The 27,481-nt window shown below is 40.5% G+C and overlaps 1 protein-coding gene across 4 annotated transcripts; it reads left to right on the top strand.

Annotated features, from left to right (window-relative positions):
• Positions 1 to 110: 110 nt before the first annotated feature.
• Positions 111 to 27,292, top strand: pds5a (PDS5 cohesin associated factor A). 4 transcript variants are annotated; one of them, XM_041933716.1, is made up of 33 exons: positions 111 to 210; positions 1,147 to 1,299; positions 12,179 to 12,382; positions 13,142 to 13,228; positions 13,354 to 13,451; positions 13,766 to 13,892; positions 14,648 to 14,728; positions 14,873 to 15,013; positions 15,916 to 16,031; positions 16,630 to 16,724; positions 16,857 to 17,002; positions 17,194 to 17,345; positions 17,451 to 17,564; positions 18,080 to 18,161; positions 18,268 to 18,316; positions 18,433 to 18,572; positions 19,112 to 19,227; positions 19,824 to 19,929; positions 20,074 to 20,234; positions 20,501 to 20,624; positions 20,777 to 20,935; positions 21,153 to 21,221; positions 21,445 to 21,581; positions 21,830 to 21,953; positions 22,313 to 22,517; positions 22,997 to 23,111; positions 23,263 to 23,395; positions 23,978 to 24,097; positions 24,801 to 24,863; positions 25,108 to 25,259; positions 25,348 to 25,429; positions 25,524 to 25,786; positions 26,904 to 27,292. In XM_041933716.1, the coding sequence occupies exons 2-33, from the start codon at positions 1,186 to 1,188 to the stop codon at positions 26,905 to 26,907; spliced, it is 3,879 nt and encodes a 1,292-aa protein (XP_041789650.1). In that variant the 5' UTR covers positions 111 to 210; positions 1,147 to 1,185; the 3' UTR covers positions 26,908 to 27,292. The 4 variants fall into 4 exon arrangements, with proteins under 4 accessions (XP_041789650.1, XP_041789648.1, XP_041789651.1 ...); XM_041933714.1 differs by having other exon boundaries at positions 24,798 to 24,863; XM_041933717.1 differs by lacking the exon at positions 26,904 to 27,292 and adding an exon at positions 25,988 to 26,286 and having other exon boundaries at positions 24,798 to 24,863.
• Positions 27,293 to 27,481: the final 189 nt, after the last annotated feature.

The following is a 27,481-nucleotide window of genomic DNA, read 5'->3' as shown; positions in this document are numbered from 1 at the left end:
GAAGGACAGAGTGATTTGAGTGTGTGTGCGAGCTGGTTGTTTCGGACTCCCGCCATGTATTAGGTGCTGCTGTTCCCCTGCGAAACCGAGGGGGGCGCTCTGCACCCAGCCTTCACACAGACAGCACTGACTGAACGGACAGAGAGCTTTGTGCCGAAAACTAAACCAAACCTGTGTCAGACTAATGAATTAAAACGGCCCACTTGAGAGGTAAATACTAACGAGGAAACGCTTGGCAAACATCCTGCAGTTTTAGTCGTAGTTGTATATTTGAAAATAGATCCATTTTGCATTTGTTAGGGTGTTCTAAATCCTCCGTGGGGGCAAGTTGGTGGTGAGAGAGGAGGGCTCAGGGCGACGGTAGCAGCCCTTCTTCGCCTGTAAACTAGCGGCAGTACGGAGCGATGCGTTGAAGTTGAAAAAAGACAGTAACAAGTAAATTAGCTTCGTTTTTAAACTTCACAAAGTAGTTGCATTTGTTGTAAACCACAGGAACTGACCACGAGCATGGCTATTTTAGGCAGAGATGATAGAATACTTCACTTCCTCTGTGATTGTCTGTAGCTGGAGATGTGATGGGTACCTGAATAGTTTGCGGCCTAGGCTAGCAAAAGTAGGCTAACCAGTTAGCTAGCGCGACTAGCGTGTATTAGCCGCTCGCTGCTAACATTACTTCCTTCCCGCAAAATGCTAGCTAGCCGCTAGCCAATGATGTTTGCACTGCAACTAGCTAGCTAGCTAATTTGATAACCTGTATGACAGTAGACATACACCGGCTGCTCTCGTGTTGTTTTTAAAGTGGTTTTCTATCAACTTAGCGGTTCAAATACCTGTAATGTTACCGAAATAATAGTTGAACTTGTTTCTGTAGCTATACGATGTTTGATGAGAAATTTACGGAAAATATGGAGCTGATGTTTAGCTGGGGTGTTTTAGCATGCAAGCTAATAATATGCACAATGCTGGTAGAATGTTGGCTTTCTGTCCGAAAAGTTTTCTGGATTAGAATATCGTTAAATATACGCGTGCGGCGTTATCAATTTAGGAGGTGAAATTGATGATTGGCAAATGAGAATGATGCTTAAAACGAGGTTTTGGCAAGTATGGTAGCATGGTTGTGTTGAACTTTTGTTTTCTGACCCATAGAGGCCAGTAGAAGACCGTGTGGACCATACATCAACAAGCATGGAGTTCCCGCAACAGCAGAAACCGGCGGGGGACGGAAAGATCATCTACCCTCCCGGAGTGAAGGAGATTACTGACAAAATCAGCAACGATGAGGTGGTCAAACGGTTGAAGGTATGTAGATTGAGTTTCTTGCTGTAAAGGTGTTTTCTGTAAGCTTAAACCCCAGTTAATAGCGTCCAGCCCCTGGCACAAAGCCAAACTCTCCCAACTTTGTGAACCACTGTGTATTAAGTCATAAGAGGCACTTCCTCTCTTATGGAGGGATGTTTTCCCCCATCATCTGTCTTTTTAATGGGAGCTCTCTGTCTAAACAACACACATAAGCAGAGCGTCACTACAAGATAATTATCTTAAGTGTGACTCTATACAGGAGATGCCATTTTTCAGAAGTATTGAAATCTCAGCACATCAGCATTTTATCAAATCTCCTTGAAGTCAGAAAAATGCCTAATGTGAACACAAAAAAAACAACAAAAAAACAGACATTGCACATTCAGGCTATTTTTTACTCCAAGGGAACAAAACAGTGACTCATGTTTGCATTTAGTCCTTCCTTTTAAAAGAAACCTGTCATACTAAAATATATATATAATATATGTATATGTGGGCAGCGGAAACAAGTTATGAACAATATTGACATATCAGCCCCGTTTAAGACCTTTTTATCAAGCAGTTAGTTATTTACACATTCAGCAGTTATGGAGTAACATTATCATTCAGAGTGTGAGCTATGTTTTTGGCTACCTGGTCAATGTAAGTCCAATATTCACTCTCTTTCATCTCTGATTTTGGTCTCTGTCAACTACAGTGGCTTTTTAGAGCTTTTTCACTTAAACAGCTGCTCACTGCTGCTAAAAAAGTGCTGTGAAAGTGAAGTTGCTGGCCGGACAGCTTAACAAGTTGAAACTCTACATACAGCTCAGTAAAGCTGAGGGAGAGCTGCAAATTCAGGTGATAATTTTCCGTAGGTTCGGCACGAAGAGTGACCCCTTTCACATTGTCACAATGATTTCACATTTATTATGAAAATATTGATCATAGCTGTTTAAAACAGGAGTGTTAAACCTTTCCACACTGCTCCCTGATATCCACCCCTCCCCTTCCCCCACACTTCAAACCCACAGTAGTTTCAAAGTTGCCATCTGTGTTTACAGGGATCCTGTGACTCTTCTTAATCACATTAGATTAAGATTGTTACTGCACTAATACTGAAATGGTTTCTTGACATCCTAGAACTATTTATAGAGTAACATTGTGACCATAAAGTACATAACCCTTGGCAAGCTGGACAAATATGCTGAATGGTATGTTGTTGACCATGCAAGACAGATGTTTATGGATCCATTTAACATCTCCTGTATACTCCTGAGAGTTGGGAGGGCTGACACGAATTGCATGTACTGTAATCTAGCCACTCGTTTGGTGGAAGAGATTTAAGATTTGTGTTGTGCTTCCAGCAGGGCAATTAGCCCGTAGAGAGCTTATTTTGTTCAGTCAATTTCTCTATTTGTCAGTCATTTTCATCTATGTTCAGCCACTATCATAAGTCATCCTATAATTTGGTTTTATGCCTATGGTAGATCGGAATGTCAGGAAACCCTGCAATGTCACATGTGTACTGAGGTTTTCTGAGGGAGTCCTTATAGCTAGGCGTGCACATAACTGGTATGCATGCATGACAAAAATCAGAAATGTATAACAAAGGGTAGAGTGGTATGTACCATGCAACGGTACAAATGTGTCTACTGGTAGAGCTTTGGCAATAACGTTTCCACCATAGGATCTATCCCTTAAGCTGTATTTACACAGTGTCATTCACAGTGTATGCACTGCTACCCTGCTACACAGCGAGTGAGTGGGCGTGTTGATGACATTGCACTGAGTATAGCTGCTTCGTACTGTTTTCTGCTTGCCTGTATATTGCTTTCCACCCTTTCGGTGACATTATAGACGCGTCCAAATACGCATAGTATTGATGTCAATGCAAAATCAGTCATCATTTCAGATGAGTCATCATCCTCCTCTTGCATACGCTACCCAGACACCACCCCTCGCCTAAACCAAGTATTTCCAGCCAATGAAAACACACCTGACATTGACAAATGTGCTACATGTGTGAAAGGGCAACTCTGAACAATGTTCAGACCTGATTCTGTTGACATTGTCCAGAGTTCATATAAGCTTTAGTGTCATAACAGCTTTTAGTGTCCCTGCTGTATATCCAGGGCAGGCAGCACAATGTAGCACTCCAGCTGCCTCGCAAGGTCACATGATTTGGACAGCAGGACTGCTTACCACGTTCTCACGTGACATGAAAGCAACAGTTGGTGGCGACAATGCACCTCTATTGCATCTCTGTTCTCATTTGGAACCTTAAAGTTTACATCTTCGAGGAAACTTAGTTTTACTGTTTTGTGTCATTTTTTGACTCAATTGTTGTCTCAGCAACAGAAGCGGTTGTTTTTGTTTATATGGAGTTTTCAGCATTATTATTTTAAACCATTTCTTAACGGAATTTACATAGCAGTTATACCATGATATATACGGTTACTATTATAGAAAATTTTGGCTATATTGCCCTCCTCTAGCGTAGTATCCACTGGTTTCAAAACACATCAACGTGTACCAAGCAGCAAATGAATTGGGTCTGTTTTACAGAAAGGATAATGTCGCAAATTTCTTCGAGTGGACAAGAAAAATAGTTTGCACTGTGACGCTGTTATAATCCAGCAGGTGGCAGTAGGGATGTAACGATACGTAGAATCTCGCGATATCACAATAGAAATGTGTCTTGATGCTGTTGTGGGACTGTGACATTATGTGACGTTACATGGTGATTTACTATCTTATTTTGTTATTTTGCAAGCCAAGCACTGCTAAAAATAAACCCAACGAGAAAATGACAGATGAACATGCCAATAACAAAAAAAAACAATTGAAGATGCTCCATCGACTTTGAGAGCTGATGTGTGGCGGCATTTCGGTTTTCCCATTTCTAGAACTGAAATGGTGAAAAGGAAACTGACAAATGCAAATCAACTTGCAAATACTGCTGGACAGCTATCAACTACGCTACGGGAAATGCATCAGATGTAAGAAGCCATTTGGCACATCGCCACCCAAAAAACTCTAATCACAATAACATACTGAGAGAAAAAGCCTTAGCCAGGCCAAAGGAGCCTGAAAGAAGCAGTTGGATCCCTGCGTGCCTATAACAGTCCAAGAGTTGAAGAAATAACAAGCTGCATGGTGAATATATAGCCAAAGACTTAAGGCTCTTTTCTGTGGTGGAAGACGATGGATTTCTGAGGTTAGTAAATACGCTAGAGCCAAAGTATACAATCCCATCAAGGCCACACTTTAGTGGCACAGTGATAGCAGCTCTGTACCAATAGACAAAAGCTAAAGTGACACAGAGCCTCAAAGAAACAGAGTACATCTCAATAACCACAGTTGGGTGGACTTCAGGAGCTACTCAGAGCTGTATTACAGTCAGAGCTCATGTTTCGACCAGTGAATGGGAAATGAAAAGTTTGGCCTGACAGACACAGCCTTTTTTCCAATCACACACTGGACTCAACATAGCTGACGTTTTGATGTCTGCTGTTTTAGAGTGGGAGCTCAACATGAAGAACAACAACAGTCATCATGGTATTGCTGTCATTGCACACAATGCACAAAATATTGATGAAGCAGTGAGAGAGGCCAGACTCCCCCCGCACATAAAGTGTTTTGCATACAAAACACAAGCAGGTTTAAAGATGACCATGCCGGCCGTCTGCTTGGTCGAGTTACAGACTGTTAAACAGAACAGCTCTTTTAATTATTTTATTACGGCTGAATTGTTTTTATTTTAAAATCGTCCATGGCTCAATCATTCATTTCACGTGCTTAAGTCATGGATGGCTACTTTTATTTTATTTTATAAAAGAAGGAAATCAGAAGCACTTTAAGTTAAAAATTTTATATGAATAAAAAATGCTGAAAAGCAATTATTTTTATTGATGAAGGAATTTTTTAAAGTCATTTTCTTTTTTTTTTACACACTAAATATCAATAATGTCCAGGGACTATTGAACTGTGAGTTTTTGGTATTAGTGTTGCATTATTTGGCAGTAATGCAACACTTAAGGGTGCCAACCGCCATAAAACTCATCAGAAGAAGAATGCAGCAACTGTCACTGGTCATCAGTACACATTTACACTGCTTTGAAGAGTCTTTACATTAAGCATCTCAACCTGGCTTGCATTGTGTCAGCCTTGCCTTTGTATTGCCTGCGCTGGCTTTTTAGTAGGAGTTTTAATATGGAACTGTTGGCTTGTGTGGGGTTGTTGTTGTTGTTGTTTTAAACAAACTTTGGTTTGATTTTCTTCTTGGCTTTCATCAGACTCACCACTCCATTTACTCCCCTTTTATCCTCTTTCACATAGTTATGTTTCATGTGCTGCATAATGCTGAATGTGTAGGAGTAGCTATTCAAGCTGAGCATGTGTTAGCTGGGCAGTGAAGGCTGAATACATTTAAAACAGATATTTCATCTTGTGATGAATCAGTCACTGAATTCAAATCAGTGGTTTTTGGGATAACATTTTGTAGAGTGCACATTTCATTACAGAAAGTAGAAATTCACTGTTGTTTTGAATTGAACATGGTGGAATTGCTTTCCATTTCAGGAAAAAGTTTTCATTTTATATTATGCACCTTCATGGCCGTTGTGCAGACTTTTCCAGAAACATCAGTCAAAGTCAAAAACTGCCAACTTTCTGATTGTTAATGGTTGATTAGATAGTAGGTAGTAGAGACGAGTAAGTGGGCCCATCTACTCTTCATGGTAGTTAAATAAGAGAAAAAATCTATTGGTTTAAGAATCACAGTCATTATCCTCTATTTTTCTGAACATCGTGTATTCACAGATGTCAAATATGCATTTTTGTACTTCATCACTAGCATTAAGTTGGTGACATGAAAAGAAGGACCCCTCCCATGAGGGTGCAGTGCAACACCCAGACAGCATACATACTAGAGATATCTTGTAGTACATCTCCAAAAACATGCAAAGCCTAACTTCATGACTTCATAAATAGTTTTGCAAGACAAATGTGAAATATTTTGTGAATACTCTGTACCCTGTCACCCAGCGACCTCAGTGAAGCGGAGCACTGAACTCCATATTAGCAAACAAGTTGGCTAACCAACACACACTGCAGCACTTTGCAAAACTTCAACCAGCTCTAGTTGGATGAAGAAAACTTGCTCCACAGTCTGTTTCATTTCAAAAGCCACAGACAGTGACCCTTTTCAAGACCATTTAGCATAATTGCCAGTTTTATGTTGCCATTTTACTTCTGACTTCAAGTGGTTTGTAACAATAATTTATGTTTGGTCAAAAGGAAAAAAGTTTGGGAAAAGGTAATAGCTAACTGGGCCAAACCAGTGGCAACATATTTTCACCAGCACACACTGGCCATGTACTCTTTACACGATCAAAGAAAAGCACTGTGTACAGAAACAGGACAAACTATGAGGAATCAGGACACACCTGCTGACTGACTGCATATTGTAGAAATGACTGTTTGAAAGCACATTGATTGAAAAAAGTTCCTTTAGCTAAAGGGATAGTACCTTATCTCATGCTGAGAGTCAGATGAGACAACCAGAGGAGATGCCAAGAAGTGATTACACCCAGCCAAGAAAAAGCACCCCTTGAAATTCCCTTTAAAACCTTGATTGGTAATTTTCTCCCTCTGGTTTTTGGAGAAACATGATTGGATTTATGTTACTTAGTGAACTTAAGAGGTGCTGATAGATGTATTTTGTAACCTTTGGGAACGCAGCCTCCAAAACAGATGGAGGCCAGTTTAAGGAGATATAATACAGTACCCAGTTGATTTGCAGCGGCTCCGACCAGGATTCTTGACTTTGTGACACCGAAGTCATGAGAGGCGCATAGTGAGAGAGGAGTGCGTTTGTAGTGAGCTAGTTGCTCTAGTAAAATTGGTGACACTAGTTTTGGGTGCTGACCTTGAAACTGTGGTGATGGTATAGATTTTCTGTGCTGTTGGGTTGAATCTAAGCATTGTCTCCTGTTATGACTACAACTTTGTGTTCTGCCAGAGTCATCTGTATTGGCCAAGCATGTGAACACATACAAGGAATTTTACTTTGGTTTTTGGTTTCTCTGAATGAACTTACACACTAATAGACATACAGCAGTAGTCCACCACAAGCTCATTGGTTTTGCTGATATTGAGCTTCAGGTGTTTGTAGTTGCACCATGTGATGAAGCTGTATCATTCTTCTGTACTGCTCTGTAAAAATGGTGTAGACAACATGTTTCTCACTAGCAATTATTAACTGGAATCATAGTGTAGCAATAACTTCCATTTAATCAAAAACTACTCTTATAGCTAGAGTTGGTAACATTGACGAAACCAGCAAGAGTAAGATAGATTTTGAAAATATTTAATCAAAAAAATCCACATCCCCTCCCTTCAGACTTCCTTCCAAAGCCATTTCCCCAAAACACATGAACGGAGAAGGAGTAGTGATGAGAAGACCAGTTCTTTTAAAATATACATAAATAAGCAACTCTGTTAACTGCAACAGTCATATAAACAGAGGCGAAGTAGCCATCACAAGATTACCTTTCACTGTTTCTGTCCAAATGGGCTACCTGTCCTGGCAGTTACTGCTCACTAATGCGGGAGTGTGCTTTGTGCTCCTGGGTTAGCTACTGAACTCTACTCTGTTGCTGTACAGCGGATCACATGTTCACTTGGCTCAGGGAGCGTGCACTGAAGTGCAGTGCATCATTGTCATCACTAACCGTGTCCAACGATCTCATGTCTCATTCAAGAAAACACCTAACATTATTATAAGGAATGTAAGCAACAGGTATGGTTATTAGTAGTACTCACAGCTGTCAAGCTAGCATGTTAGTATTGGGAAATTTTGGCTGCACTTTCTCTTCCTCTCTTGTGCGACTAGCTCACTGTAGCTTTAGCAATATATCTACCTAGCCTTGTGGAAGACTGCTGATGCACAGTGAGTGCACAGGCAGAGTGCATATGGGTAGGCAGGTACATAGGTAGACAGGCAGGCAGGCCATCCAGTCATTTAATTTGGGCTGAACCTGATCCTAGCTTTAATATCTTTTGTTAAATTCCTTCACTACATACATACAGTACATGTATTATTTGAGTCTTGACAGACATGAATGTAAACTGCAACTTGACTTGTTGGCAAGGCATACAACCGAGAGGGAGAAATTCTAGTTATTCAGGCAATGCTAATTTCTGTTTGAACACAGCCAAACGGTTTAATACCTTGGCTAACCCGTTTGAATGGCATGAAAGAAGAGGCGTAAAAAATAGCAGTTTGATACTGATAATGGTCGGATACTGACCAAAATATCTGGATCAGTAAAAGTGAGGCCGGTTTATAGACCAGCAAATTTAAACTACTAGGTCCAGCACTAGGCATGCATTGTGGGAAATGTGGCCAATCGCTAATAATGCAGCTCAAGGTACGCCCCCATCTGTTGGAGATGCTGACCGTGTCTCCATGTCCCTGGCTGGTAGCCAAGAATGCTGTTGCTGTATTGGCCAAGTGTACTGGAGGTCCGCTGTTTATCTTGGGGGATTGTAACCTTTTTTTTTAAACTTAATTAACGTCACTGTAATATTCAAACAGGAATTAAGATGTCACAAACCACTTTCCTTCAGTGCCCCATAGTGGTCAGAGGATACCATCACACAACTCCAAGGCTCCCTGGCCTGTTAGCATTTTGTTCTTATTTGATGCAGGTGCTTTGTTTCATACTGGAATTTTTATTTCCGATCCATTTGTTGCTGCAAGGTTCGCCCTTGTATTGTAATTCCTGTTTATTCTGAAGACTTTTTTACCAAGTAGCTGGTGCATGATTATTATTTTAATAATAAATAGCAATTCAGTAAATTTATACTCTGTATTTATTTGTTACATTTTCTTTTAAAAAATTATGAAAACAATGTTTAGGTCCAGCCTGATGTTGCCATCCATATGAAAGAATGACCCCAGTCCCTTCCATGCAGTGAGGCATACAGCATATTAATTAAACACTGATATCAGATCGGTCCTCTCTAGATAGACAGATTTACGAATTCACATGCCAGGATTCAAGTGGACCTGAAACATTTTTTTTGTATTTACTCCTCCCCGGGGAGGGAATTGGTTGTCAGTTTACCGTTTACTAGATGTTATCAGAGCTGCTTGAAGGAATCACAGGATTATACTGTTGCTTGATTTCAATTAAACATTTAGCAGAAGTAGCACAACTGTAGTGGAGTTTCAGACTTTGCATCAGCAGCCATTTGAAAACAAAAATGTCCTTTATGTTTTCAGATCAAGTTAAATTTCTGTCCAAAGTAAACTGTAATAAATCAAGGGTGCAGAGATGCACACGTACTCCACAGCTCAACAGGCCCACACACTCGTCTCTGTTTTGAGAGCCTTCACCGGCTGGGTTGTGACTGTTTCAGCTAAGAACGGTGGAGGGTTGGGGTGCGTATGTATGTGTGTAGGAGTGAGTGTGGTGCTCTGCAGTCTGCTGGAGCTGTTGGCCCATCCCCCACCCCCGCTGGCTGCCTGGCTGTTCAGTGAGCGCCACTGCTCTGCTTCACCTCTCTCTTAAACACACACTCACTCATCAGTCTCGTAGAGGAAGTGGTAAAGTGTGGTGTCCTAGTGCTTATCCATAAAATCTCAGATGTTTGATGAGACTGGTTGGCATACAACCTCTTGAGACAGTAGAGTTCATGTTTAACGTAGAAAAAAAATCTTTAATAAAGTCTATATAGATAATAGATTTAACGTTGGACCTTAAATTTGATATGATTTTATTCAAATAAAAGGCTCAACCCCTATAAGCACTGGTAAATTGTCATTTTCAACAGAAAGAAATTAATTTAGGACATTCTTAAAGACCTTTTTATTTTGATCATTTAACTCTCTAAAAGTCATAGCACACTTTCCACCTCTAGCAAGGGGATGTGTTTTTTTAGACTTTATTGATCTCGCAATTGAGAAATTCACTAATTCTAATTCACTTTATCTTGCATCATCCCCATAGATATGTTCAGTGTTATAATATACCACATTGTTGTTATTGAAGTCAGTAAGTCACACAGTGGAGTAACAACAACAACAACAAGGTAGCTTTGGTTAGGGTTAGGATTACAGACCTGTTTGGTTAATTCCTCTTTCTATTTCAGTGTATCCCACTTTATCTTTCCAAATCTTTCTTTAAATCTATTGATAAAGCTTTCATTTCAGTTAAGTATATAGAACAATAAGATTCCTAGAGTACATATAGAACTTGGGGCCTAAATTACAGGGTAGCTTTGCTCCTCTGAATATTTATTCAGATTATTTATAGGCTTCTTACTCCAGATACAGACTGGTGCCACTTTGAAGCTAGTGGTAGGGCTGGGTGCTATGGCAAAAAGTGAATTTTTTCATAGCATTCAGTAGTTGAACTTTAGAATAAAGTTCATTAAAATCAAAAATACAATTGTGCAAACATGGCTTGGTTTAGATAGAGTTTATGATAAAATTATATATTGAACAATGTCTAAATGTAAACATTTAACTTTGCAGACATGTTTTGATGAAAAGATTTGTTGCCTTTCCTGTCTTGGTTGGCACAGGCAGCATATTTTGCACACTGTCTTGGTGCTTCATCATCACAGAGATATCAAAGCCTGAGGAAACTGTTGGAAACCAACCGTTTTTCCCTGTTCGAAACCAACGGTTTCCTCAGCTTTGGATGATAGCACAAGTTCACTTTCAACACTTTAACATAGAGTATGGCTGTGCAAAACAAACTAGGTGTGGATTAAGAGGGGGCAGCGAGGTACTGTGGGCAGAGTGGCCCAAGACGTCACAGTTCTGCTTATTCAGCGAGTGTTTGATAAGCTGTCTCCCTTTTTATTTTGGCACTTATGGATATTGAGGATTGTCATTGTTGACTCCAGTAAAATATATCCTAAAGTCTTCTTCATTCCCCTCGCTGTGGGCTTTGCTCTGAAGTTACACTGTTGTATGGGGAGCTCAGCTCATGCAAACAAGCAGCAACACAGAGAGCAAAGGCAAAAATCCCTTTTGTGCCCCTCAGTTACACTTGCTATTTTCCACTTTTCTAGAGGACATCTGTATTCACATCCACTTACTTTACCGGTAGTTCAAACAATGCTATGTGGTAGGAAATGGACCTGTTCTTTGATGTGCAAACCAAAAACTACAGACAGACTGACTGTTTTCAGCTGCCATCATAGTCTCAGCACTAGATGTTACTGAATGGTACACATTGGACCTTTAATTCAAAGAGACTAATTTCAAGAATCAATACTTGTATAGCTTCACTAATCAATATCTTAATATTGATTTCCAAACCAATGCAGCAGCGGCCATATTTGGTCTTCATTCTTTCATAAGGAAAAGACATAAAAACACAATTGCTTTTATGACGCTGCTCGTGTGCAGAAGATTTTTATTACCGTTATGTGGTTGAGTGATCTGATGCAATTCATACAGTTAGAGAAGATAAAGTACTCACTTTGGGGGTCCAGGGACAGATTCCCCCATCTGGGATGTGGTTTTGACATATTTAGGTAAACTTAAAACTATGCCTGATAGCCCCAAGCATTTTTTTTCCAATTTAGGATATTTAATTATCTAGACCACAGTATATCAAGTTTAAGCAATAGAATGGCTTAGTGTTCAAGATGGTGCACCGTTCTTTCCAGTGAAAGTTGCTCCCCAGGTGCATATGCTGGAAAAGATCTGCTGATATGGCTCTTTGAGAGTTTTTAATTTTGTACTGGACCTTGTAGTCTATTATGAGTCATTTCAAAGTGTTTTTGAAGCTCAGAAAAGTTTATTCATCCATAATTTTGGCCTGCCCTAGGTGTTTCCCATCTCACCCTCCTCCCTTGTTACTCTGTTTCACAGATGGTGGTGAAAACCTACATGGACATGGATCAAGACTCTGAAGAGGAGAAGCAGCAGTATCTCGCCCTGGCACTACACCTTGCCTCAGAGTTCTTCCTCAGGAACCCCAATAAAGACGTACGGCTACTGGTGGCTTGCTGTCTGGCAGACATCTTCAGGATCTATGCTCCAGAGGCCCCCTACACGTCCCACGACAAACTCAAGGTTACTAACTGACGCTGGACAACTGCATGAAATCCTCTATCAGGGGACTAAGCACTGTCCTCAGAGAATAGTATTCGGAAGCAGGCCAAGCTTCTCAGTTTTTCTGATTCCACCAGTTGAACTGTCTGCAGATTTTATTAGCTTTAGTTAACATTTTTCCAAGTGCCCACTAGTGTTAACCAATATTTGGGAGGAGTTGATAGTTCTACATTTTATACACATTGAACTATTTTCATTTTTACAACCTCTACAAACGGTCTCTCTCGCCCCCTCCTCTCTGCTCTGTGTAAACACAGCCTGCTGTTCAGTCAACGTTCACTGACTTGTTGTCACATGACTGTTGGTCACAGCTGAGTTATTCGAGGCTTCCCCATTGCAGAGGAGTGCAGAATGTAATGTTTTAACAGGATCTGGTTAGTCAAAACATTTTCAGTTTTTAATCTTTCCTGCAAAATTTTTGAATGAGACATACTGAAGTAATTTTGGTGAAATATCACCATTTTAAGCTTAAATTTGGTCATTTTTCGTGACAGAAGCATTTGTCACACATGATATGCGATATGTATATTTTTTCAGTTTCAGGCTATGATAAATGGTGTAATTGTTTGCTTTTATTTTTTGTATTTCTTATTCTTAAACATACCTTTCAAACCCACTGGCAGGTTGTTGAGTTCAAAGGGTTTGTTCATATAAGCCACTGTATTCTATTTCCAAGGTAATAGTGTGTAATGCTCAAGTGTTTTCCTGTCTCGTGTCCAGGACATCTTCCTGTTCATCACCAGACAGCTAAAGGGGCTGGAAGACACCAAGAGCCCTCAGTTCAACAGATACTTCTACCTGCTGGAGGTAAGGCACCTATTTGGTAGAAACCACAAGGAGCTAAACGTATGTTTTGTTAATTGTGGCTAAAGTCCAGTAGTGGTAATAGTAGTGTAGAAGTACAAGCTGATGATTTCTTTGTCTTTCTCTAGAACCTGGCTTGGGTGAAGTCATACAACATTTGCTTTGAACTGGAGGACTGCAACGAGATCTTCATACAGCTTTTCAAAACGCTCTTCTCTGTCATCAAGTAAGGCCCTTGTTTAACTGCTGCTGTGACCTGCGAATTAATGTCATTGCACCCTTTCCCACTGAAGACAAAAGACAGACATTAGTGGGGGGTTTGTCCAGTGCAAAAGAGGCGCTTTATACTTTTTTTAAAGGATTTTTTGCTTACTTACCACTAGCACCCAGGTGTAGAGCTAGTTACAATGAAAACCCTTCTTTTATTTTTTATTAATAATTTATAGGGTTTCTTTCATTTTTGTTATTCCTTTTTTTCCATCAGACAGCACTTGAGATTAACCTGTCCTTGTCTCTCTTTCTGTGTTTCCTCCTCCACAGTAACAGCCATAACCAGAAGGTGCAGATGCACATGATGGACCTGATGAGTTCCATCATCCTTGAGGGAGATGGAGTCACACAGGAGCTGCTGGATACCATCCTCATCAACCTCATTCCTGCACACAAGGTAGGATGCACACAAACTCACTCATATGTATTATGTAATTGTAATATGATTTATTTGTGTTCATTTTGTAGCATTCAGAAAGATTTCCAGATATCATTAAGTGACTGTGTTGCCATATTTGTGTTTTTTGTTTGTCATTTCATTAATTTAGTCCTCCTCCAAAATAAAACGGTATTAATTTTCAATATTAGATGAAAGATGAAAAACAGAAAAATCTAACTTTACACAAAACTCTGAATTAAAATTAGATTACAAAATTTCAGCACAAACATTGTGGTTTAACTATTTATTATTTCTTTAATTACTTTGTGAAATTCAACAGCACTTTCAAGGTGTCAGTGTATTTTCCTCTTTTAGTTCTAGTAATGGAAAACTTTTCTGAGCCGTCGTCATTACACGAGGACTGTTATTACTCTGAATAGCTTTTTTTGGTAGCAAAAACAGGTTTTGTTTTGTTATTTTCTCCATTGAAAATGACATAAGAAATAGACCTGCACTCAGCTGCCACATTGGAGATGGGAATTACCAGCACCAGTTCACCCAGAGTTTTGAAGTTGGAGAATATTTTTCCCAGGAAAGTGATCAGAAGTTCAGAAGATTCTCTGAATGTGGGATTTCTCTATCTTGCAAGCACTTGATTCACAAGGATGAAATCCCACAGCATACGCTCCTTCTGTACCTCCCGGTGAACTTTTGAACATGCTGTTCACTATCAGTTGAACCAACCAATCAGTGTTTCACTTTCTTTGGAACAGAATCTGAACAAGCAAGCATATGATCTTGCCAAGACTCTGCTGAAGAGGACCGTCCAGACCATAGAGACGTGCATTGCAAACGTGAGTAGCAGCCTCACTTGTTCATTTGAGTTTGCCCCGCCGGTTTTTGTTTTTCGTACTCTCATCGTCAGCCTCTGTCCACATAAATGACTGTCTGTGTCAACACTACATCATGTTTACTGAAGTATTGATCTCCTTCCTCAGTTCTTCAATCAGGTTTTGGTGATGGGCAAGTCATCAGTCAGCGACCTATCGGAGCATGTCTTTGATCTCATCCAGGAACTGTTTGCCATCGACCCAATGCTGCTCACTTCTGTCATGCCACAGCTGGAATTCAAGCTTAAGGTTCACACATATGCACACAGTCACCGCCCAAAATGATAACAAGACGTCTCACTTCAGATCACAGATTAGTTCCTCTTGATGCCACGTTCAAAACGTTGGCATATTATAGATGGTGTTAGATTTATGGGAGTGATGTAACTTTTGCATTTTGTCATTGTTGAATCATTTGTATGATGGGTTTGATGATTAAAGGACAAACTGCCAGATGTTAAAGCTTCAGCACACTGTTTTGAGTTGGTTTTACCTCTCAGTAGTGCAAGATAGTGCCCATCTTCATGTGCATTGTCTTGGTGAAACAACGTTTACACAGACAACCAAGGACACTGATGTAATTTAATGCTAAGTCAGTTGTAACTTGTTTATTTTTAAGAGCAACATTTGCTGTTTGGCCAATTGTTAATGAAACTCAGGCTTGTGCCTTCATGGACAAGTTGCCAGTCAGTCACAGGACTGAAGCATAGAGACAGACAACTGTTCACACTTACATTATCACCTAAAGCATGCAGGGTAGGTTGATTGGTAACTAATCAACCTGCATGTTTTTGGTCCACTCTAAAACTGCACTGTACAGACGGCCACATTGAAGGAACAAATATAATTATATATCGGTTTGAATGTTTTGAATTTTTGATTCTGTTGAAGAGAGATCAGAGAAAGGGAATTAATAATATTCCAACTTACTTAAACATATAATTGTCCTTATAGCACTGACAGTAACACTTTGTGCATCCCAGCTCTGTGTGCAGATGTCCTACAGTTTGTGCAGGTATTGAACCAGAGCACAAGATGGGCTAGTTGACATTTTGTCTCACTGAAATAAAATTTATGAAATAACATTTGTTTGAAGAATAGCCTAAAAAAGCCCAAATTTAAATTTAACTTGTGTTTATTTGTGTGTGCAGAGCAATGATGGCGAGGAGCGTCTAGCTGTTGTACGGTTGCTAGCCAAGTTGTTCGGGGCCAAAGACTCAGAGCTGGCCTCACAGAACAGACCACTGTGGCAGTGCTTCTTAGGACGGTGAGTTACATGAACACTTTGCAGACACACCCACAAAGTGATCCTTTAAGCTGATCCAGTCCAATCAGGAGAGACTCATTAAAAGAAAGTGATATAATACACTTTTTATAGAACCTACAACAGAAACTTCTAAAGAGATGTGAAATGTATTTGTGAAAAGACCTCATTGTTATCATGGTTGTAAAGGTAATAAGATGATTTGCTGACTTAAGAGACCTCTTTTTGAATTAGATTAAGAGGTGGGTGGTAGTTACTGTAAGTATACAAATTTTCATTTGAAAGCGAAAAATGAACTCATGAATCAAATCTGTACTCTCTATCACGTGGTTGCGGTTGGGCTCTATGCGGCACTGACTTGAAAATTGAATGGGAAAGCAGCCCAGTGAAGGAAAGTTTTGAATTCTGTTAATTCTTCTATAATTAGTTAATGGAGGATCAGTTGTGGAGAGTGTGCAAATGAGCAGTAGTCTTCACAGGTTTAAGGTGTAGTTTAATTTAGACACTGTGATTTTGCTCACCTGCCTGCTTATCTGATTTTTCAAAGCATAATTGCATATTTCAGTTGATTTCATTATGTGTAACTGATGTTTCTCTCCAGGTTTAATGACATCCATGTTCCAGTCAGGCTAGAGTGTGTAAAGTTTGCCAGCCACTGCCTCATGAACCACCCAGACCTGGCCCGAGATCTGACAGGTGCGCTGCTACTTGTGTTTTAGTTTTTCTGCTTCACACTGTGTCGTCTTCCCTCTGATTCAGTCCTCTATTTCACATTATCCTCTGAACAGAAATGTAGGTTACACATCTTTTTCCTTATTATCCAATCAGAGTATCTGAAGGTGCGTTCCCATGACCCAGAGGAAGCCATCCGCCATGATGTCATCGTCACCATCATCAACGCTGGGAAGAAAGACCTAAACTTGGTCAATGACCAGCTATTGGGCTTTGTACGGGAAAGGACCTTAGACAAGAGGGTGAGACAAATATGCACTCACACATTGTGTATGAGTGGTGCAGGCATGATTATGCCCAACAGTAAAGGTGTTTCCCTCAACACCAGGTTGCTGTCTTCATATTTCAAGAAATGTAAATTGACTTCAATCATCTTCACCTAAATCTGTCCTCCCTGATCTGTTTTTCTTCCCTCTTCTTTCTCCCTGTATAGTGGCGTGTACGTAAGGAAGCCATGATGGGCCTGGCTCAGCTTTATAAGAAGTACTGTCTGCACCATGAGGCCGGCAAAGAGTCTGCCCAGAAGATCAGCTGGATCAAAGACAAACTTCTGCACATCTACTATCAGAACAGCATTGACGACAAGTGAGCAAATAAAGACATTTAAAGACAGTTTAACAATGAAAAGAACGCTGCGTAATATTTTATACATACACATAATTCACATCAACTCTCCCCTCCTTTCTGCAGGTTATTAGTAGAGAAGATCTTCGCTCAGTACATGGTCCCTCACAGTCTTGATACAGAGGAGAAGATGAAGTGTCTGTACTACCTGTATGCCTGCCTGGACACAAATGCTGTCAAGTCAGTAAACCTTCAACATTGACTCCTCTGAGCAAAAACACACATTGTGGATTGTGGATTGTAGACATTCAGGATTCTCATCTGAATGTTTGCTTATAAACGCACCTCCTTAGAGGTTACAGGGTTACAGTGGTATACCGTAGTCTTAAAATTGACGGTTATCATACCATATACATTTGCTTATCAATGGTATTCTGCTGTATTAGCATTATTAAAATTAATCCTACCATTGTGTGATTAGAAAAATATAGGATGTTTTATTTGGTGAAAATACAACTACGTTTTTCAACCAAAAAAAACTTGTTTTCATTCGTTTCAGGGTCATTGTTACTGATAATAATAATGATCATAATTATTACTATTGTTATTTATTATTATTGTGTAATAACATATAATCACATACTATGAAAATCCATTGCAACCATACCACACCTGCATAGATCATGAAAATCAACATTAATAGGTGAACAAATACATCTCACAAAGACAGTATATTGATCTTCCCGTGTTTTCAGGGCCCTGAATGAGATGTGGAAGTGTCAGAACATGCTCAGAGGCCTCGTCAAAGAGTTGCTGGACCTCCACAAGCTTCCAGTGGTGAGTTAGCACACACGCACGCACACACACTGCCATCTCCTCACTGTCTTCTGATGCAAATGTCCCAACATATGTATGACAGTTTTCTCTCCCTTTCCTCTGTTAGTCCGAGGCCAATAACACAGCCATGTTTGGGAAGCTGATGAGTATTGCCAGTAAGTTAGAATCCACACAAACATGTTTTATTTTCCAACCCACACACTCACTCATTTCTTCGGTAAAAGCTCATTCCACTTGATGTGGCTGATTTAACTCTGCTTTACGTTTACAGAGAATCTGCCAGACGCAGGGAAGGCCCAGGACTTCATGAAGAAGTTCAACCAGGTTCTCGGTGAGGACGAGAAGCTCAGAGTCCAGCTAGAGATGCTCATCAGCCCGACCTGCTCCTGCAAACAGGCTGAGATCTGTGTGGTGAGAGGATACTGAGCACTCATCCATTTAGGATACACACTCAGATAGGAGATTGTGACCATAATCCACATTTGGTTAGATACTGAACTGGTGGCACTTCGGCGTCCACCTTGGAACTCTGGTGCTTGTATAGATCTTCTGTTCTGCTGGGTTGAAGATGTGTGAAGCATCCACATCCATATTTGACATTCTAGTCCACCACAAGCTCATTGGTTGTGCTGATATTGAGCTTTGGGTGATTGTTGTCTCACTGTAGTCTCTAAGCAAAGAGAGCATGTTTCTTCACACATGTCAATATAGTGATAACTTCTGTTCCACCAAAACATTTTCAAAACCTTTTAATGAAATCCCTTCAAAGTCTTCACAACATGCTGTATGTGCAACTTGACTTGTTGGTCGAGGCACAAAACTGCAGCTAGATTTTCAGCTAAGAAGTCACCTAGCTTTAGTAATACAAACCTTGTAAATGTGTATGCAGATATATAAGCAGAAATCCATAAATGTTGATACTAATGGTGAACTGTTTGTACTGTGTTCAGAGGGAGATCACTCGGAAGTTGACATTCCCCAAGCAGCCCACCAACCCATTCCTGGAGATGGTTAAATTCCTGCTGGAGCGCATCGCTCCCGTCCACATCGACTCTGAGGCCATCAGGTCAGAAAAAATCCTGATGTGTTCAACAGCCCAAGTATTGTGGTTAGGTTCAGTTTCACTGTAGACCTCAAATATTAGCACACATTCAAAACTCAATTCTGACAAGTACATTTTGATTCAAATTGAATGGGATAATATTAGATTGTAAACCATGTTCTATTAGATTTAAACGTCTTTTTGTACAATCAACAAAGAGGCAGTCACAAGACAGACCAGCAGTCTGTGTTTCACTAACTCAGTGACAGAAACACAGAGAGTACATGAAGCTCCCTGTGTCATTGTGTAATACCATAAACAGGCTTTTCTCATTCACTGAGACACCTAGTGGTGATGAGGTGTACCTGCAGGCCTTAGACAAGGAACAAGTTTAACCCTTTCTGCTTTATGGAAAAACACCATGAGAAAGGAAACACATGCTGAATGACTTATACTGCTTAAGTAACACAGTGTACCAAATTGTTGTTTTTTTTTTTTAGTATGTGAAATTATTTTGCCCTAGCATTTCTGAAAGTGCTTCAGTTTGTCATCTAACACACATATGTTTGGATTATTTTAAACCCAGAGGGATGGTTAAAATTTATAATGTTTTCTTTTAGTGCACTGGTGAAGCTGCTCAACAAGTCCATTGAAGGTACAGCTGATGATGATGAGGAGGGCGTTACCCCCGATACAGCCATCCGCGCTGGCCTGGAGCTACTCAAGGTACATAGCATGGAGCAATCTATGCAAATGTCCAAAAAGTTAACATATGGCATACTAGATTCTGCATTTTGGCATTAGTAATGTGATCAATAAACCAAATGAATGTTAGAAAGTAAATAATTTCTGCTGCTTCTCTCCTTGTAGGTCCTCTCATTCACCCACCCAACAGCGTTCCACTCTGCAGAAACCTACGAGTCCCTGCTTCAGTGTTTGAAGATGGAGGATGAAAAGGTGGCCGAAGCAGCCATACAGATATTCAGAAACACGGGGCAGAAGATCGAGACGGAGCTACAACAGATAAGATCGTAAGAGTGAAATTATATTATCCTTATAAGTGCAAATGATGAATTCAAACAGTATTACTGTTATTGGAGAGTAGTCTGATTCTTATTTGTTGCCAAAGAACATTGTGCTTTCAAAGATGAGAACAATACTGCACAATGAAGACTTGTCTTAAGGACTGGGATCCACACCTTTCGCATTAGCCGTACGCCCCACATCTGGATTAAATGAAAAGAATAATCTGCTTTGTGTGAGTCTTCCTAATGTCTGTTCTTCATGTGTCCATCAGGACTCTGATTCCCATCCTGCATCAGAAAGCCAAACGAGGAACACCTCACCAGGCCAAGCAGGCTGTGCACTGTATCCATGCAATCTTTAACAACAAGGAAGTGCAGCTGGCACAGATTTTTGAGGTGTGACATCATTCCCTAATTTACTGACTTTCCAGGATGTCCCTTGTATCTTAGAATAATGTGTTTTTATCTATTTTAACTTGCTTTATACATAATTGTCTTGTCTCCTGTTTTTCCACCCTATTAATCATCTGTATCTGCATCATCTGCAGCCTCTGTCACGTAGTCTGAACGCAGACGTCCCAGAGCAGCTCATCACTCCCCTTGTGTCCTTGGGTCACATCTCCATGCTGGCCCCAGATCAGTTTGCTTCACCAATGAAGTCCATTGTGGCTAACTTCATTGTCAAGGACCTGCTCATGAATGACAGGGTGCGTGGAGATCAAACTTATACATATATTTGCACACTTTGTGTTTTTACAACAATACCATGTGCGCCTGTGTATATTCATTACAACTTTTAACAAAAAAACAGTCTTGGATAAACTGAGAATTGTTAAAATGTAGTTGTGTGTGTGTGTGTGAGAGAGAGAGCATATATGCAAAAAAAAGAATGAGATTTTGACTGATGTGCCTTTGGGTCTCCAGTCGGTGGGGAACAAGAATGGGAAGCTGTGGACCACTGATGAGGAAGTTTCACCGGAGGTCCTAGCTAAAGTAAGAGGCAAACACATCTGTGGCATTTATTGCACTTCTACTCCAATGCGATTCTTAATTTTTACTTGATGCATGCACCTCCATGATCGTGTGTTGGTGACAAAGATTCGGAACTTGTTTGATTTTATTTTTTATTTTTGGAGATATTAACTGAAACCTACTTTGTAGAGAGAGGGAGGGACCTCACTTTGCCTAATTGTTCATGCTCTTCCTGCTCTCACAGGTGCAGGCCATCAAGCTGCTAGTGCGTTGGTTACTAGGAATGAAGAACAACCAATCCAAGTCTGCAAACTCCACCCTGCGGCTGCTGTCAGCCATGCTGGTCAGCGAGGGCGATCTCACAGAGCAGAAGAAGATCAGGTAATTCAGGAGTTCAAGATCACTGTACTGGGTCATAATAGAGTTGTTTGAGAACTAAGATATGGTGGGGGCATGCATGAGAGAAATGGCTAACTTAAGAAGTAACAGTTAACTGCTCTTTAGAAAAAAATATGCTGTTTTATCAATCATTTAAATTGAATCATTTATTACAAATTCAGATTCACAGAGTTACATTTTTTCTTCCTTCCTGTCTTTCTGCCCCGTTTGCTGTTTTTTTCTCCTCGCAGTAAGTCAGACATGTCTCGTCTGAGGCTGGCCGCAGGTGGAGCCATCATGAAGTTGGCCCAGGAGCCCTGTTACCATGACATCATCACACCTGAACAGTTTCAGCTCTGCGGCCTCGTTATCAATGTCAGTCTCACTTTTTCATCACTTTTTATGGGCCTTTTTAACAGAGGACAGTTTGACATGTCACAGTAGGAGAAAAGCAGGTGTACAGAATACAATTAATGATGGCTGAATTCCTTTAGTTGCTTCAAGGTCTTGGTATTGTGCATGCTGGCTCACTGACAGAATGGAGCTATTGTAAATGTTATTAGGAACACCTGCTTTTCCGACTATGATGACTGAAATGTCTGCTGTGAAAAAGTCCTGTTGTGATATGTGCAATTTACTGTGCGTGTACCAAGCGAGAGCAACTCTTATCATGTCAGAAGACTGATTCACAAAGTGTTCTGTGAATAAAAGAAAAAATTCCTTCCTGTGTACAGGATGAGTGCTACCAGGTTCGTCAAATCTTTGCTCAGAAGTTGCACTTGGCTCTTGTCAAACTGCTGCTGCCCCTGGAGTACCTGGCCGTCTTCGCCCTGTGTGCCAAGGACCCGGTGAAGGAGCGGCGCGCCCACGCCCGACAGTGCCTCCTCAAAAACATCTCCGTCCGCAGAGAGTACATCAAACAAAACCCACTCGCTCAGGGTCAGTGTTCAATCGGTGGATGTTTTCATGATGACACATGGCTGCTGTTCTCATTTTACAAAACGGAGCTGTGAGGATTTTAAAGTGAGCTTTGTCGAACAGCAGTTCAAGCTATGAAAGATCAGGAAAGCAAAGTTTCCATCCAAATTTGATGGAATTTCCAGAAAATCTGCAAAAAACGGGACATATAGAATTAAAGTTTATTGCATGCATCTGCTTATTGCTCTGCACAGATCTGGTGTTTTCATCTGTTGCTAGTTTTTGTCTCTTCAGTAGAGCCAAAGCCTCAGTTCATGTCTGATCGGGAATTATTTGCTAAGTCTCTTTCTACTGCACTTTATATGTGAACATTTTTGGCTATATTTATGTTTCCACTTTTCTCGATTTCACTGTTCACAAGTTGACACGTGGATGCACAGATGGATTAAACACAGTAGACACTGTAAACATTAAAATCAGTTGTTCTCTCTCTTCCTTAGAAAAACTTGTCTCCCTCCTTCCTGAGTACGTCGTTCCCTACATGATCCACCTGCTGGCCCACGACCCAGACTTCACAAAACCACATGAATATGAACAGCTCAAAGACATCAAAGAGTGAGTGTTGACAGCTGAGGATGCTTTTAAAAATGCCTTATTTTTCTTATTTTCTAGAAACATGTTTTATTCTCTTGACTGACAAATACAAGGCTGATGGCTAAAGTTGTGACATGCAGCGTATTTATTGTACTCCTGCTTGTGTGCACAGGTGCCTGTGGTTCATGCTGGAAGTGCTGATGACCAAGAATGAGAACAACAGCCATGCCTTTCTTAGGAAGATGGTAGAAAACATCAAACAGACAAAGGATGCGCAGTGTCCCGACGATGCAAAGGCCAATGAGGTATGTACACGCGCACACACACGCACACACATATATACACATATATACACACAAGTACATACTTAATCAATGCTGAAAACAAACAGCGGTACAAAGTAGTAGAAAAGCAGTGAGACTCACAAGAAGACACAGGCAGCCGCACACAAACACATACAAAATGCAATAGGAACAATCACACACATTTCTAAAATGTTCAAAAGGAAATTTTTTGTTCAATGACCTTTAAGAGTGCATGTGTGAGATTTCAAAAATAGCTGATGTAATGGAGACCTTGGCATGTTACCTTTGTAGTATTAGTCAAAACAAAGCATTTTTCATTCATCCTGAACACATCGAGCTTTAGGAGTAAGAGTTAAGCTAACAGCTTAAATATTATGATTCATTACAAATTCAAGGGTACAGTTGGGGAACAGATTTGCAAGTTATAGATTGATTTTGGTTTTTCATTTTGATGACTACAACTCGGACATACAGCATGTTCATTGTGCCTGAAAAAACCTGAACTGAAACTGAAATCCCAATAGAGATGATGATGATTATCCGACATTATCTAACAGTGTATCTCATGTTGTTTGGTTGCAGAAGCTGTATATTGTCTGTGATGTCGCTCTGTTCGTTATCGCCAACAAGAGCACTGCATGTCACCTGGACTCTCCGAAAGACCCTGTCCTACCCTCCAAGTTCTTCCTCATACAGGACAAGGCAATACACACACACACACACACAAATTTTAGTACATTTACTCAAGTACTGTACTTCAGTGCAATTTTACTACTTGTCCTTTACTTCAGTATTTCCATTTTCTGCTACTTTATACTTCTGCTCCACTACAATTCAGATCCAAATATTGTGCCTTTTACTCCACTACATGTATTTTTTTAGCTTTAGTTATGAATTACTTTGCAGATTTAGTGTAATAATACAAAATGTTATGAACAAATAAATTATGATGTAATATTATTGATTAAGATAAAACTGGATTGATACCTCAGGGGAAATTCATAAGCTTTCCAGCAAAGTAGTTAAGCCACCGTTACCAAGTTCAATATTAAAGTGATTAACACATTAATGCATCAATAATTAGAAATCAATAATAATACATTATTCTGAAATGAGCACTTTTCAGAATAATGGTAAATTAAATATATTTTGATGCTAGTATTTTTGTACTTAAGTAAAAATTTAAATTGGAGCAGGACTTTTACTTGAAACAAAGTATTTACACTCTGTGGTATTGCTACTTTTATTTGAAGATCCGAGCACTTCCTCCACCTCTGCTCAGTGGTAGCTGGAATATGGGCATGCAGTTGTGAGATTGAAGCCAAAATCCTGACCTTCATGGTCAATATTTGTGGTGTAGCAGTTCATGCTAATCAAGGTTTTCTGTTGTGATTTCTTCCAGCAGGACTTCAAAAATGATAAAGAGTATCTGACGACAGAGATGAGACAGATGCTGCTTACTGGGAAGGTAAATGCAAAACACTTAATGCTCTCATGAACACAGTAAATAGGAGCGCCACTCAGTGGTCCACATTATAGGTTAATAATGCTTAAAATCACAATGAGGGTAGTTTGATTTGAAACAGTGGTGGAGGGCGGGGCAGAGAGAATTGAGTGATATATTGAAGCCTAACTACTGATTATTTTTACACACAACAAACTGTCAAATGTAATAACTCCACCCTACAACTCCACCACCTTTCTTTACGCAGCCTAAACCAGCTCCGGTGTTGGGAGCTGTGAACAAACCTCTGACAGTACCAGGGAGGAGGATCTTCACCAAGACCACCACAGCCTCAGACACAGCCAGTAACACCAGCACCAACTCCTCCCCACTGAGCTCCTCAACCATCAACAAGAACAGGTACAGGCACACTCACTCGCACTAACACACTCACAAAAATAATGCTCTCTTCAACTGAGTGATTTTTAAACGCGTCTTGTAAAAACAGCAACGCTGCCACCGAGTCATCAGAGAGCCGAGCGCAGGAAAACAACGAGAACCCGGTCATCAAGAATGACGAGGTCAAGAAGGTAAGCTCAGACAGGAGAACCAGACGTCAACTTGGAACCACACAACGCTGAGCAGAGTTACCTTGACTGAACTCTCCTCCACTGTCTCTCTCAGGAGGAGCCGAGTCAGAATGCGACACCCGACGCCGAGACCGAAGCGTCGCCCGTCAAGCGACGTGGCCGTCCACCCAAGACAGCTGCTGCTGCTCCTGCGGGGGCTGAAAAAGAGGGGGCAGCGGCACCAACGGGGGGTGGAGCTGGCAGAGGCAGGAAGAGAGCAGCCGACCCCAGCTCCAACCCGTCGGCAGAGTCAGTCAACAGCAAGATGTCAAAACAGCAGAACGATGAAGGGACAAAGAGACAGATTGACTTGCAGAGGTGAGAGAGGAGGCCAAGAAAGAGGAAAGGTGCAGCAGATAGTCGCTTTAGTGGTGTAGTTTAACATAGCTTTGGCAAATAACCAATGGAAAAGGTAATTGACAAGAAAAAATTAAGTGTGTCTCTTCAGCCATCAGCACATGTACCCTCATCCTGAGATTGCACTGAAATCCTTCAGATGTCACCTTTTTTCCTGTTCAGATGCCCATTTGTGCGCAGAGAGAGTGAAAAAGTGAGAAAGTGGGAGTCTGGAGAGGAGGCAGGGAGGGTTGTAAGGAGAGTTGCCCTCCTGGGCAGTGAGGGCAACACTGAGATAGAGCTGGAGTCAAGCCCAGAGTACGCTATCTGGGGCCTGAGGGACAGAGAGACATACCCACAGGGAGATACCAAGTCTACAAGGAAGGGAATTCCCTCTGACAGGCAGGGAAAGCCCAACAGTGGAGACAAAGCAGGCGGGCTGGCAGTAAGTTGGTTTAGTCCAGGATATCTCTAAACACAGCGTGTCCTGCTACAGGGCCATATCAGACTGTCTAGGTCTTACATCTCACTACTATGATGAGTTTGTCTGTTAAGAAACATTTTTCATTCTACCATGACCCCTAAAGCTCACTAATTATCCCTTAATTAACCCTGATGATGTCATGATGAGTTGCAAGGGCTGAGCACTAATAACTAAACTAACTAAAAGTGGGAATATTTCATGTCAGTGACTTAACGGCAGTGCAACACCACTAAGTGGTTTGCATCAGTCGTTGCACACAACGCACGTTTTTATTGACTCTAATTCACTTTCAGTATATTAAATTTACTGTATTATTTTTAGTGTTGTTGTAGTTATGGACCTGTTTATGGCTCTTTATGCTTCTCATTCATATTAGTTTTTACACACGTCTGCAATAGGTGTCAACTTTTGAGAAAAATTCATCACTGAAAGGCATAACCTTAAGATGACAGTTTGCATCTCTTTTCATTCAGACTTCATGAAAAATCTAGCCAGATTACGTTACGGTTAGGTTGTCATTCTGTGTTGGGATGGTCTTTTAAGTCATTGTGAACAGTGTTTGCTCAATCGTCTCTTTGCTCATTTCACCTGAGCCCAAACTTCTTTGTCTTTCAGGTAAAGAGGAAACCGGTGAAGGTGAAATCAAGACGTTAGAGAAATGGGCCAGCCTCTTCCTCATACCTTCCCAACCCTACGCACACCGCTCCTCTGACTCTAAAGCTTTCCTGGACACATTATGGACCTTTCTTAAAACACACACATGTACACACACACGCAGACACACACCACTGACATCCTAGAAGGTTTTAAACACCTTATAGTTATAATTTGAAGCTCATTGTATGTAGGTCTTACTCAAAAAAACATTTTTTTTTCCTTTGTGTTTGTTGCTCTTTGCTTCTTTTGTGGAGCCATTTTTAAGAAAAAAAAACAGGATGGACATTTTACAAACGTTTTAATCTGGTTATGATTGTTGCTTATTAAATTCCCTGGGAAAAATCCTACTGTATGTGTCCTGACCTCTTCCTCCTTCTGTGTGTCATATTGTTATTTCAAGCTCACCAATTTTACTTTACACAGTTGTAGTTTGTAAATACCCGTTTGCAAAGCTGCAGTTAAATTTTTTAAATGTCCAAGACCGTTAAGATAGTTTACCAAATTGCTAAAGTATGGGGACATCATAAGATGAGATT

Source organism: Chelmon rostratus, chromosome 3 (assembly GCF_017976325.1).
Source record: "Chelmon rostratus isolate fCheRos1 chromosome 3, fCheRos1.pri, whole genome shotgun sequence".
Classification (NCBI taxonomy): Eukaryota; Metazoa; Chordata; class Actinopteri; order Chaetodontiformes; family Chaetodontidae; genus Chelmon; species Chelmon rostratus.
This window is presented reverse-complemented; position numbering and strand designations above follow the sequence as displayed.

Coding starts and splice junctions, on each gene's coding strand:
- pds5a (XM_041933717.1), top strand. CDS start 1,186: ATGGAGTTCCCGCAACAGCAGAAACCGGCGGGGGACGGAAAGATCATC. Junction 17,003..17,193: donor AAAGGACCTTAGACAAGAGG/GTGAGACAAATA, acceptor CTCCCTGTATAG/TGGCGTGTACGTAAGGAAGC. Junction 21,954..22,312: donor TCTGCGGCCTCGTTATCAAT/GTCAGTCTCACT, acceptor TCCTGTGTACAG/GATGAGTGCTACCAGGTTCG.